Source organism: Bidens hawaiensis, unplaced genomic scaffold (assembly GCF_021521415.1).
Source record: "Bidens hawaiensis isolate Kalapana, Puna unplaced genomic scaffold, B.hawaiensis_p1.1 tig00000416_1, whole genome shotgun sequence".
NCBI lineage: Eukaryota > Viridiplantae > Streptophyta > Magnoliopsida > Asterales > Asteraceae > Bidens > Bidens hawaiensis.
The window spans coordinates 6,427,191-6,439,081 of record NW_027491029.1 but is presented as its reverse complement, the minus strand read 5'-3'; the positions used below and the strand labels follow the sequence as shown (position 1 = coordinate 6,439,081).

Genomic DNA, 11,891 nt, shown 5'->3' with positions numbered 1-11,891 from the left:
CCAAAACCGGCCCCAATTATATCTTTTTTTTTTTTTTTTTTATTTTATATTTTATAAAATATATAAACACCCCATCTTTTATAAACCATTTTATAAAAGAATACATAGTTAAATAATTATTCCAATAATAATTATTTGAATAAATAAATTAACCAATTAATTTATTTAACACTTTCAAGTAAATATTCAGAAACCCGATTTTCTGAATGTATCGTGTTCTGTATTTGTTTTATAGATCTTATCTTAACAAATATATAATTGGTGTGTGTCTAACTCGTTATTGGGTATGACCCGACTTGGATCAAACACAACTAGCCACATTAACCTAATTACGTGTCTCGGGCATACGATATTCCAACAGTTTGGATTCCTGGTGTCCAGTTCCAATCGGGCAAGAGGCATCATTGAGGCTATTTGAAATTCAAAGAATCAGAACAAAACATCAGGCTATTATTATTTGTTCATGCTCCAAGAGAAACGAAACCACATAGGTTGTTTGTTAGGGAGTTTTTTTTTTTTTTTTTTTTTGAGAAACGAAACATCATTCATTACAAGTTTATATTCCAGGTTTGCAAATTTTGTTTTGGAAATCCATATTGATTATAGCATAGGAGGTAGAAATGTATAAGGTTAAAGTAAACGCCTGGTTTGAAATAATGAAAATCATACGAGTAGAAACGATGTCAGAAGATACATTGATTGGGTAATCTGAACAAATCAGTTGTCGCTGTCCCGTTATCAATGTCATATATTAAATCTACAAACTACACGATTTGAGCAATTCAAATCAAGACCGTTCTTGAGGTGAATGGTCTATGGAAAATGATAGAACCTATTGATGATATGCAATCTTGTATCAAGCAATAATGGAAGTTGTAATCTTGCAAGTGGCAAGTTGCAAAACTGCAAAGGAAGTGTGGGAAGTGTTGAAGAAAAGGCACCTTGGAACGGAAAGGTGCAAAAGGCACGTTAGCAATCTCTGATGATAGAATTTCAGATGATGCAAATGGAGGATGAGACGACAGATAGCTCCACTGCAAATATTAGTGGCTATGTCACCAAGGCAATCGAGTTAGGAAAGACGTTGGATCAACCATTAGACACCGTACTTGATCAATTTATCCAGATTGTTCCGTCCACAAAACAAATCTCAGACTTACGTTAAATAACAATGGATGAGAGCATCAGGAAGTTAGAGACAAAGGCAGAAATGATCTGGCTTAAGAAAGGAAGCCCTGTAGAGAGTCAAGACAGATTGTTCACGCATGATAACAACAATTATGGCCGTGAAAGGTACTTTAGAAATCAGGGGAAAAAAAGGTTCAAGTGATCATGAGACAATTGGCATAGGGAAAAATTCAAACAAGACAATTGGCGTATAGATGAATATCTCTTACACAATAAGGAGGGAAAGAATGCTTAGCAAAGTAAAATGCTATCATTGCTAGGACTGTGTGTGGACATTATGCCTTCTACTATCCTAAACGAGACCAAAGAGTTGAAGAACCAAATCTCATGCAAGAAGACGAGGAACCAACTAGTGTATAATGTATGGAACTGGAATCTGTATATCATACAGAAAGTCAGATACAAATTACTCTGTTTACAAAGATATCTATCTACATTTATATTAATTTTCTAAAAGTTAACAATTAGTCTTCAGTTTCATCGTGAATTTTGTAGTCCGCATCCCGCAATGGAATTTGATTCATCATAAATCTGTAATTGTCCCCTTCTTCTATCTCCCATTGTCTCTTCAGTTCTGAGATGGTTTTGGATGCTGCAGCTGCAATGGTTGGGTTGCTATCTTCTGCCAGTCTCTACAACCAACAACCTTTGTGTTAGTTAAATGTCCAAAATACCCTTTTGAGACATCAATTTGCAGCATCTCGTGAAGATCAATAGTTACCTGTAAGGCTCCCATGCCGGCATTTCCAAGGGTCCACATCGATGGTGCAACGGATAAAGCATTGGCCAATGCTTTTCTGAGATATAGAGAAATAAACATAGAGCATTAGAAAGATTTTGAAACGAACTCATTCGTATGGTTTAAATAAGCTTCAATGGCCAAGGGGCATGGGGTAGAATAAAGCAGTTGCCAGATACAATGCCGTTTGTCTGTGGTTTACTCGATTTATCTTGTTACCCTGACCTTTAAGTCTTATTAAACGAGCAGAGTCACGAGTGAATTGCTTGAGATTGGCTCGCTAAAAGCTCGAATCAAGCCCAAGCTTAATTGAGCTCGACTGCTATCTTACATACACAATTATGATATAAACACATATAAAAACAATTATATGTGTACACAAATAATACAATTAAATCATTAACAAATAATAGACGAGCCGATAATCGAGAGGTCTACCTTGTATTGACATCTGGAGAACTTGAACACTCTGCCAATAATGATACACTACCTTTGCCATCCATTGCATCAAGATCCATCAGTGTTGCAACCAACAATTCAAGCTGTAAAAATGTAACGAAATGAGAGACGAATTAGTATTATACTGTTAATCCTAAAAGTTTTAAATATTAAACTTCTGTTCTTTTTTTTTTTTACTTCTTCAGGGTCATTGTAGTCGATTCCATCAGCCTCGGAGAGTGCAGATGCCATATCTTGATAAGCTTCCTGGATATCCCTCCAAATAGTTAAAATCAGTTAAAAGGGGTCTTTATTGTTAAAGACCCAAGCTGACTAAATGCGTCAATTATTAAATATCAAATAATCAGTTTCAAAACTCGTATCCAAACACCCTTTAAGATGTTTTAAAAATCGAATGGTTTATACAGACCTGAATAGCAGTTATGCGATCGGTTGACACCTCCCCAGGAAAAAAGTCAAGAACTTTTCCATTCTTTTCAAGTGTTTTTTGGGCTGCCATGTCATCAGAAGATAAAGCTCCATTTTTCCTATACATAAATATATATCAGAAAGAAAATAACAAAAAGCCTATGAAACAAAGAGGATTGTCTTTGCTTTTGAGGTCAAATGAATTTCCTTTTCGAACTTACAGTTTGTACATTTTGCTAATCATCATGTCGTGTACATCTTTCATAAACTGCAAAGGCTTTAAAAGTAAGACAAAAATAAAAGTACGTGCTTTCTTTTTAAAATATTATGCAGTGTCACACCAAAATTGCCTCTAAAGCCATGAGTGCATCTTCCATTGCACGTTGCTTGGCTATATAGTCAGCACGCCTGAGATCCGCCTGATGAACCAAAATAATATTTATTTCTTAAATGAACAAATACAAATAATGTGAAAATATGCAAACTAACACCTCTAAAGCTCCATCACTCCAATGTCGATCAGCAACGCTTTTCAGTTTAGAGTGAGCTTTGTTTTTAAAAATCTGTTAACAGGGAAATTTAATCAGAACTGGGATTAATGTTTTCAGAATAAACAAATAACTATAACTTGTTACATACGAGAGCAATGTGATGAAGATGCTCGGCTCGTTTCTTCACATCATTGTCAATTTTTTCAGTGTCCTCCCTTGCCCGAGCTACCAAGCAAGAAGATTATTAGAAAAAATAGTAGGTCAAAATCTTTATTATTAAACTTGTTATTAGTTTAATGAGTTCATCAAGATTAAAGACTTGTAAAGAATATCAGTTTATATCTATTTTGCAATGGATGTTAATGACTTGTAAAGAATACTACCATCAAGTTTTAAAAATCCTGAACCCAAAATAGCAACATCTTGGCGTGCCCGAGCATCCAATCTCCTAATGCCACTAATAACACGAAAAATCATCATCAGTCTTCTAAAAATTACTGACTTATTATTATTTAATTTAAGAAGACAGAATTACAAATTTTGTCCTTTAAAATAAGACGAATTACGGTTCGTGTCCTTTTCTAAGTTTCCTTGCAGGCGGTGTACTTTAAACATTTTTTTCCTGCACGTTATGTCCTTTACGCTAACTGGGTTAGAAAAACTCAGTTAAATACCCTCACGTGAGGCGCATGTGAGGGCATTTTTGTCTTTTCGTCTTTCTGACTCCATACTCTTTCCACTGTTCCTCTTTCTCTCTCTAATCTAAACCACCGGAAACCACTGCCTTTTTTGCAGGTGGTCACCTTCTCCGGTCACCATCAAACCACTGTTCCTCTTCTCCGGCACCATCTCCGGTCACCTGCCCCCATCCAACCTCCGGCAACCACTGCCTTTTTTGCAACCAGCCACCACCACCGTTCACCGCCATATCCACCTCCCCTTTCACCAAATCCATTCCGGCCGGCGACAGGAAGCATGTATCTCCTAAACCTAACCCAAGGTCCCGCCAGTGGCGGTGGTTTATCCACCCAAACACGACATCCCCCCAGCTTCACCCACCCCAATCCCCCCCTCTTCTCCAATCGCCGACCCAAATTCTTATCCTTATCTAATAATAATAATAATAATAATAATAATAATCTCCGAACAATAATCGCTAACGCCGACGTTACCAACAAACCCAAACCCTCTTCCAATCTACACGACCAACCCCCCATACTCTTGTTCTCTGCAATTGGAAGGTTTAGTCACGGTTTTTCGGTTTTCGATGCCCAAACTTTGACTGGTAATGAATTGGAACGAACTTACCACCAAATGTGGCAATTGATTGGTAATGAATTCAGAGCAGGTTGCTATATTTTGTAATTGTGTTAGGGTATTAGGATTGGCCCACCGATTGGGTTTCAAATGTTTTATGTGTATTCGGATACTTTGGAATGTCGCTATCAGTTTGGGTACTTGTCTATAAATGTCAGGTAATGCCAGTGGTTGTTGGTTGCGTTTGGGTATCTCTGGGTACTTCGGGGAGCATCCTAGATACATTAAGTTTTAAGTGTTTGATGGTGCTGGTGGCGAAGCTATGGTGGCGGTGAACGGTGGTGGTGGCTGGTTGCAAAAAAGGCAGTGGTTGCCGGAGGTTGGATGGGGGCAGGTGACCAGAGATGGTGCCGGAGAAGAGGAACAGTGGTTTGATGGTGACCGGAGAAGGTGACCACCTGCAAAAAAAGCAGTGGTTTCCGGTGGTTTAGATTAGAGAGAGAAAGAGGAACAGTGGAAAGAGTATGGAGTCAGAAAGACGAAAAGACAAAAATACCCTCACATGCGCCTCACGTGAGGGTATTTAACTGAGTTTTTCTAACCCAGTTAGCGTAAAGGACATAACGTGCAGGAAAAAAATGTTTAAAGTACACCGCCTGCAAGGAAACTTAGAAAAGGACACGAACCGTAATTCGTCTTATTTTAAAGGACAAAATTTGTAATTCTGTCATTTAAGAATTCTAAATATCGATATATTCCATAGTTATCAAATGCATTAAGCGCACTCAAGGCGCATACGTCTCTCCGAGGGCATAGGCGCTAGGCGCAAAAAAAGCGTGGGCCTCAACAAAAAAAAGTGCACTTTCAATAAAAAAAATTGTAATGTAAAACATCACTTTTTTCAAATACCAAAATATTTCAAAACCATAAATCTCAACATAAAGTACCAAAATTATCTGAAAACCCAAAATAAACAAATTGTTCACACATGAAAACACAATTTTTATGAAAGTAATAAATTAAATATTAAATCAAAAGCCAAAAGATCTTATCAATCTTCAAGACCGTTATCAACTTCAATTACATGGTATTCTAGAAAGTTGATATCGTAGTTAATTATGTTAAACCCATTCATTTTAGGTAAGTTGTTTAACTAGGTTAAGTGGTAAATCAAAAACAAATCAAGTTAAAAAAATCAAATAAAAAAAGCAAGTAGCGACTAATTCCCTAAATTAGCTCCAATTTTTAGTAAGTCGCTCGCTTCTACCAAAACAAAGGGCTAGGCACAAAAAAGCATCGGATATAATAACTATGACATGTTCACTATGCGATTAACAACAATATAATCTTTGACCGAGAGTAACCCTTTCCCTTTTAGCAAAGCTTTTGATAATTAAACTGAACCCTGTTAGCATACTTACCGAGAAAGCAAGACAATGTCGTTTTTAGCCCTCTCGTTGACATATCTAGCATCATTGTAAGCAAATTTACAAGCTTCAGCTAATGCCTGGTTTCTGTCAGGATGAACGTGTTGTCCGTTTCTGCCTTGAGGTCTGCTAAACGTAATAATAACTAACTATTCTAGGTTATCTTTCATCAGGTGTATGTACGGGTGGATATAATATATATGATGAAGCAACATAATGAAAAATAGTAACAAAGGGATCATAATTCGTACCTGAAATGATCTGAGCAATCTTCATTGTGGGTCACACGTTCTTCTGTTTCTGCAGTTTGCATGTCTCTAGACCGACATACGAATGGAGAAGGCGGTGACACAAATGAAGTACTAAAAAAATGTTCAGATGCAGTCAATTTCTCCTTGTTAGATAACTTGAATCTTAAGACCGGAAGCTCACAATGAGGGAATTTGTTTAGCACCAGTCCTTGATTATTACTGTTTAGCCTTGGATTTTTAACCGATGAGTAGATAATCCCATGAACTTTAGCCATTAGTTAATACTTAATAATAGTTATCAATTGAAGATTCTGCTAACCCTAGGGCAAACAGTTAGAAGAGAAATAAGAAATCAATCTAGAATAAGAATGGGCATACTGCTAACAATACCAACGGAACATGATACGTTTTGGGATTCAATAAGTAAAATGAAATCAGAAGAAGGACGAAGACACTTACAGTTTACTTCTGTAACTTAAATAAAAGATGAGAAGAGATTCAAATTGGAATGATAAATAGTAGTAGGTTAAGTGCACGGTACCTAATCTGATCTGAAAAGATTCTACTAGTAGTGAGAGAGAGAGAGAGAGAGAGAGAGAGAGAGAGGCCACAATCGAATCTTGTGACCCCGCGACTGCCAACACTATCAAATACGTCTCAGATTCATTTATTCTACAACGGACACGTGCCCCATCCTGACTGGCCAACGTCTTTAATTTGGAAAGAAAAAAGGAATATTTTAGACACACTAAGAGTTTTTCTATGTTTTTTATTTTAATTTTTATGTTTTATTTTTTTATTTTCTTTTTTTTTCTGTTATTTTTATATAATAATTTTTTTTAAAAAAGATGTGTTTTTATAACAAAAGTTTTTTCAAAAGCAAAACAATATGCTCGTATACACCAAACAATACACGCGTATGTTATGGATAAAAATATGTTAAGAATAATGCATCCAAATCCGTAAAAGTGAGGTCTAGTGCTACAATGACAATAACAATTGTATGAACGAAAATGGAATGAACACAGTGATTTGTTGCGAGAAAAACCTTTTGACCTTGTTCAGATCAAAAGAAAAAAACCTCGGGTGATGACAACTCGTCGATCACCGGTTTATTAATATCAAAAAATGGGTTACAAGTGTTGTGGAGACTAGATCGATGTTACAGTAATTGCTAACGTGTATAGAGAGAATAGTGAGTTCTGCTCTGAGTGTGTGGAATACAGTGATCTCTCTAATCGATCGCATCTCGATGTATATAAAAAAGAAATACAACAATATGTCCTATCTATTCGCTACTATCCCACTAATCTTCCAACGTCCATTGACCACGTGCTGGTAGCCTCCAAGTTGCGATATTTAAGGTGGACCAAGTAACATAGCCGTTACTTCTGTTAAACATTAACCTACACACATGAAACAATTGTTAACAATACTTACCTCTGAGGTTCATTGATCGTTGACATGGTTCTGGAGCTCTTCGGGAGGATAACGGATCCAGACATATCTTCAAGGATAATATATCCTCAGCAGAGAAAATATCAGTCCTAACAATTGCCCCCAAAATGGAGGGTGATAGTGGAACACAGCTGTCATTTTGAATTTCAAACTTCTGCGAAAACTGGATGATGGGACAGTTCGCCAGACATATTTACCATTTAGCCCCTGAGATAATCATAACCACCTATATATGTGCCGCCCTATATCTTGCTTATAATCACACATCCAGGCGACGCATCAGGTATCCATCCCTTTCTTTTCTTATTTTCTTTGTCTCTGAATAATGTCTACTGTTTCGTCTTCTTCTTCCCCTTCTCGTCATTCCGACCAAGCGTCCGATGAATCTGGGTTATCTGAGATGCAACCCCAATACTTGATAGCCAACCCTTCCATTGAAATCTGCAAGCTAACAGATCCCGAAATAGATGAACGTCGAGCGTTGTTTCCTTCTGTAACAGTGTTCCGTCCATACGATGCCGGAATCCGATGCGACATTTACTCTCAGACCTGGGTTTGTATGCCCGCTTGTCCTTTCTTGATTGGTTATCGCTATCCATTCCCTGCTTTTACCCAAAGCTTCTTCGATTCCACGGGCATATCTTATATTCAGGCTATGCCTATGGTATGGCGAGTTTTCAGCACTATAGAAAGAATCATCGACGAACAAAAGATCGACTTCGGTCTTCCAGAACTTTCACATCTATACACCCTTACTACTCACGGTCCTGCCCGCTTCATCTTGAAATCCAAGCCTCGACAACCCCCACCCGATCTCGAAGGGACTTTAAACGATCTCTTCTGGAGGAACCAGTTTTTATTTGTAAAACGTGGCTCCATACCTGGGGGGATTGACCTTCCTTCAAAGTGGGTTAGAAAGGGTAGGATCCTGGATCCTTAGGAAATAGCAGGATCCTTGATGCTTTAATTATAATTCTGAATCTTCTTTTTGTTTGCAATGGACAACTTTGCTTCTTTGGGTAAGTTACCTGGTACAGAAGAATAAACAAAACGGTTCCTTGCACTGGATACCGAGGTTAGAACCTTATAAGCCCGCTTTGTTGAAGCTTTCTGTGATATCTCCTCGGGTTCCAGCATGTCAAGTAAGTTTATTATAGTAATTTTAAGGTAAATAGAATTAGAAGAAATACTTATCTGTTTACTTATCCTCTGTAGGCGCCAAGAAGTCTCATAAGTCAGCTAGCAGGTTTTCCTTGGAAGACATTGATTGTATGGTCACCTCTCCGGACATTAAGAAGGAAGCCTCGAAGGCAGCAACCAGTTTCGAGCCTAAGACTGCAACGAGCTGAGCCAAGTCTGCCACATCCAAGAGGAAGAGGTCCACTGATCCCGAAACTCACTATGACATGGTCCTGAATGTAAGTATCCTGTATCCTGTAACATCGCTTTTAAGGATCCAATATCCTCGTAACTTATACTTCTCATTGGTTGTAGGCTATGAATGCTTTCAAAGAGCATTACGAAAAGATTGCCAGTCAGATGGGTGACAAGCTATCAGGACTAGGGAAAGCCGTGGTTGCCAAGGACAAGGCCATGATCAAACTCTCCAAAGATAAAAAACAGTTGGAGGATCAGCTATCCTTAACGGAGACCCAGCACCAAGAAGCGGTGAAGCAGGCTACAGATGAGGCCAAGATGTGGGCCGCTAGGTCGGTTTTCCAAGCGCGGATCAAGATGGCGAAGGAGGCCAGTGACTCTGCTTTCGATAAGGCGACCTGGGACGTGAACAAGTGGAAGTCTGCCCTGGAAGCTCTTGGTGGCGAAGAGGATGAGGAGATGGCTGAGGAAAATGAGGCTGGGACTAGTGGCATCAAGGAGGTGGCTGAAGCTGGTGAAGGAGAAGGTGTTGCAAAGGGTGAAGACGCAACATAAGTGGGCGATGAAGGATAAAGAAGACAAGGCCCGAGCCCACTTTTTATTATTTTTTTATGTTGATGTTTTTAAGGATAATCTGGTTTGTAATAAACAATAGTAAGTAGGGTTTAAGGATCAGTGATCCTCACGACAATTTTCAGGGGTACTGAAGGTGGATGGATCCTCTGTTTGTGGGGATGAAAACTTTAGTGCATCTGACTTTTATTTTCCTGCATCTTAAGAACAATTAGTAACCTTTACTTAACCCGGGTGGATGGTCCATCTTTTATACGGTGAAATCCGGGTTAAAAATTTTGGATAAGTCCACGCGACTTATATTAATGATAATCTAAATCTTTTGACTATTTGCTTTGTTACTTGTTATTTTGAAAGTTTATTTGATATAATCTTAGCTTTATTGAGAGTTTTAAGAAATAATTTTGAGTAAAAAATTTTTGGATAGAATATCCTTAAGAAAAAGCGATTATAGAAATTTTCGGATATAATATCCTTAGAAAAATAATTAAAAATTTTAGGATAGAATATCCTAATAGAAATAATTCAAAGATGTTAAATCTTTAAACAAAAAGATTTATAAGGATCCTAGCTAAACCAATATAAATTTAAAAGTAGAAATCATACCACAAGGTTTAAGTAGACCTAACTTACCACAAATAATGAGCCTTTGATAATCTTTGTAGAAGCAATTTAAGGATTTTGAATCCGTAAGTTTCATCTTCACAATGAACTTAGTAAATCTGTTGCAAACAACTCATAATGTTAATTGGGATTAAACCCATTAAGCTGGGGACAAGCCCATCAATAAACTAGGGACAAGCCCAAATACGGATGTTAACTGGGGACTCGCCCAAACTGGGATTTAGCCCAAACGTAAGATAACGTGAAAACGTTATAAACCGGTGGTATGGTACGTCTACCATAAATCATAGGATCCTCCATATAGCCGAAAGAACGAAATTGTCAGCCACTAAGCATGTACTGGTCCCGCTGCCCCGGACTACACGTTGGATAGCGTGCGCTCCAGGCGAGAGTGTAGTGTTAGGGCACGGAAATTTGACACTGTGGATACGTTATCCAGGCATATGTTCTTGGATCAGTTATCCTTAGTCAGATCCTGTCAGGATCAAGGATCCTCAGCAATTGGTATTACTAATGATTGTTTCTCATGTGTAGGTTAATATTTGATAGGTATAATGGCAATAGGACGTGGTCTACCTAATATTTCGCTACAAGGCACCTTCAGCACGTGGTCAAATGGTTGTAATACGTTTAGTGGGGATAATGGCGGATTTATAGGACTTCTTGTTGACTCACAAATAATTGCGTACTGAGGATATGTTATTCTTGAAGACATGTCTGGATCAATTATCCTTCTGAAGAGTTCCAGAGCTGTGTCAGGATCATGGATCCTCAGTATTTGGTGTTATTAACGGTTGTTTCTTATATGAAAGATGATATTTATCAAGTGCAACGGCTCATAGACTTAGTATTCCGCTTATTTCGCTACTGGACTTCTATGGCACGTGGTCAAAGTGATGGGAGTGGCTAGTGGATGAGTTGCGGATTTTTAGGAGTTATTGTTATGTTTAACTTCCTTTATAAACATCGAGATATGATCGATTAGATATATCACTGTATTCCACACACTCAGAGCTGAACTCACTATTCTCTCTGTATACATTAGCAATTCTCGTAACATCGATCTAGTCTCCACAACACTTGTAACCCATTTTTTGATATTAATAAAACGGTGATCGACGAGTTGTCATCACCCGGGGTTTTTTTCTTTTGATCTGAACAAGGTCAAAAGGTTTTTCCTCGCAACAAATCATTGTGTTCATTCCATTTTCGTTCATAGAATTGTTATTGTCATCGTAGCACTAGACCTCACATTTACAGATTTGGATACATTATCCTTACCTGATTTTTATCCAAAACAATTTGGCGCCCACCGTGGGTGATTGGTGCTATAATCCAAATTACTCCTACCATTTTCAACCTTTTCATACCCATATCACTATCAATGGCCTCTCAATCAACCTCTGCTTTATCAACCATGCCGTCTACGGTGCCTCTCTCATCAAGGACTTTGCCTCCGATGCCTCCGCCAATCATGGGAGCATCACGGCATGTCGCTGCTGGAAGCAAAATACAGCTTCCAGTCTTCCAGAGCTCGAGAACCACTGCTGCCACCCCGGTGGTTAGTACTAACAATGATGTTTCTAATATGTTTTCGCAGGTAAAAGCATATATGGAGCAGCAGACTAAGACCAACCAG

General features: G+C 38.2%; 1 protein-coding gene across 1 annotated transcript; it reads right to left on the bottom strand.

Annotated features, from left to right (window-relative positions):
* Positions 1-1,487: 1,487 nt before the first annotated feature.
* Positions 1,488-6,495, bottom strand: LOC143624860 (senescence-associated protein AAF, chloroplastic-like). The gene is made up of 11 exons (XM_077095363.1): positions 6,221-6,495; positions 3,669-3,742; positions 3,434-3,510; positions 3,286-3,357; positions 3,145-3,213; positions 3,016-3,062; positions 2,796-2,913; positions 2,564-2,632; positions 2,366-2,469; positions 1,910-1,985; positions 1,488-1,820 (listed from the first exon to the last, which is right to left on the bottom strand). The coding sequence occupies exons 1-11, from the start codon at positions 6,493-6,495 to the stop codon at positions 1,653-1,655; spliced, it is 1,149 nt and encodes a 382-aa protein (XP_076951478.1). The 3' UTR covers positions 1,488-1,652.
* Between the last annotated feature and the right edge of the window lie 5,396 nt (positions 6,496-11,891).

Bases quoted from the DNA above. Each gene is read 5' to 3' on its own strand.
- LOC143624860 (XM_077095363.1), bottom strand. From the start codon at position 6,495: ATGGCTAAAGTTCATGGGATTATCTACTCATCGGTTAAAAATCCAAGG. The intron at 3,511-3,668 runs GTAGTATTCTTT...CTTGCTTGGTAG, and splicing joins AGGATTTTTAAAACTTGATG to CTCGGGCAAGGGAGGACACT. The intron at 3,358-3,433 runs GTATGTAACAAG...CCCTGTTAACAG, and splicing joins ATCTTCATCACATTGCTCTC to ATTTTTAAAAACAAAGCTCA.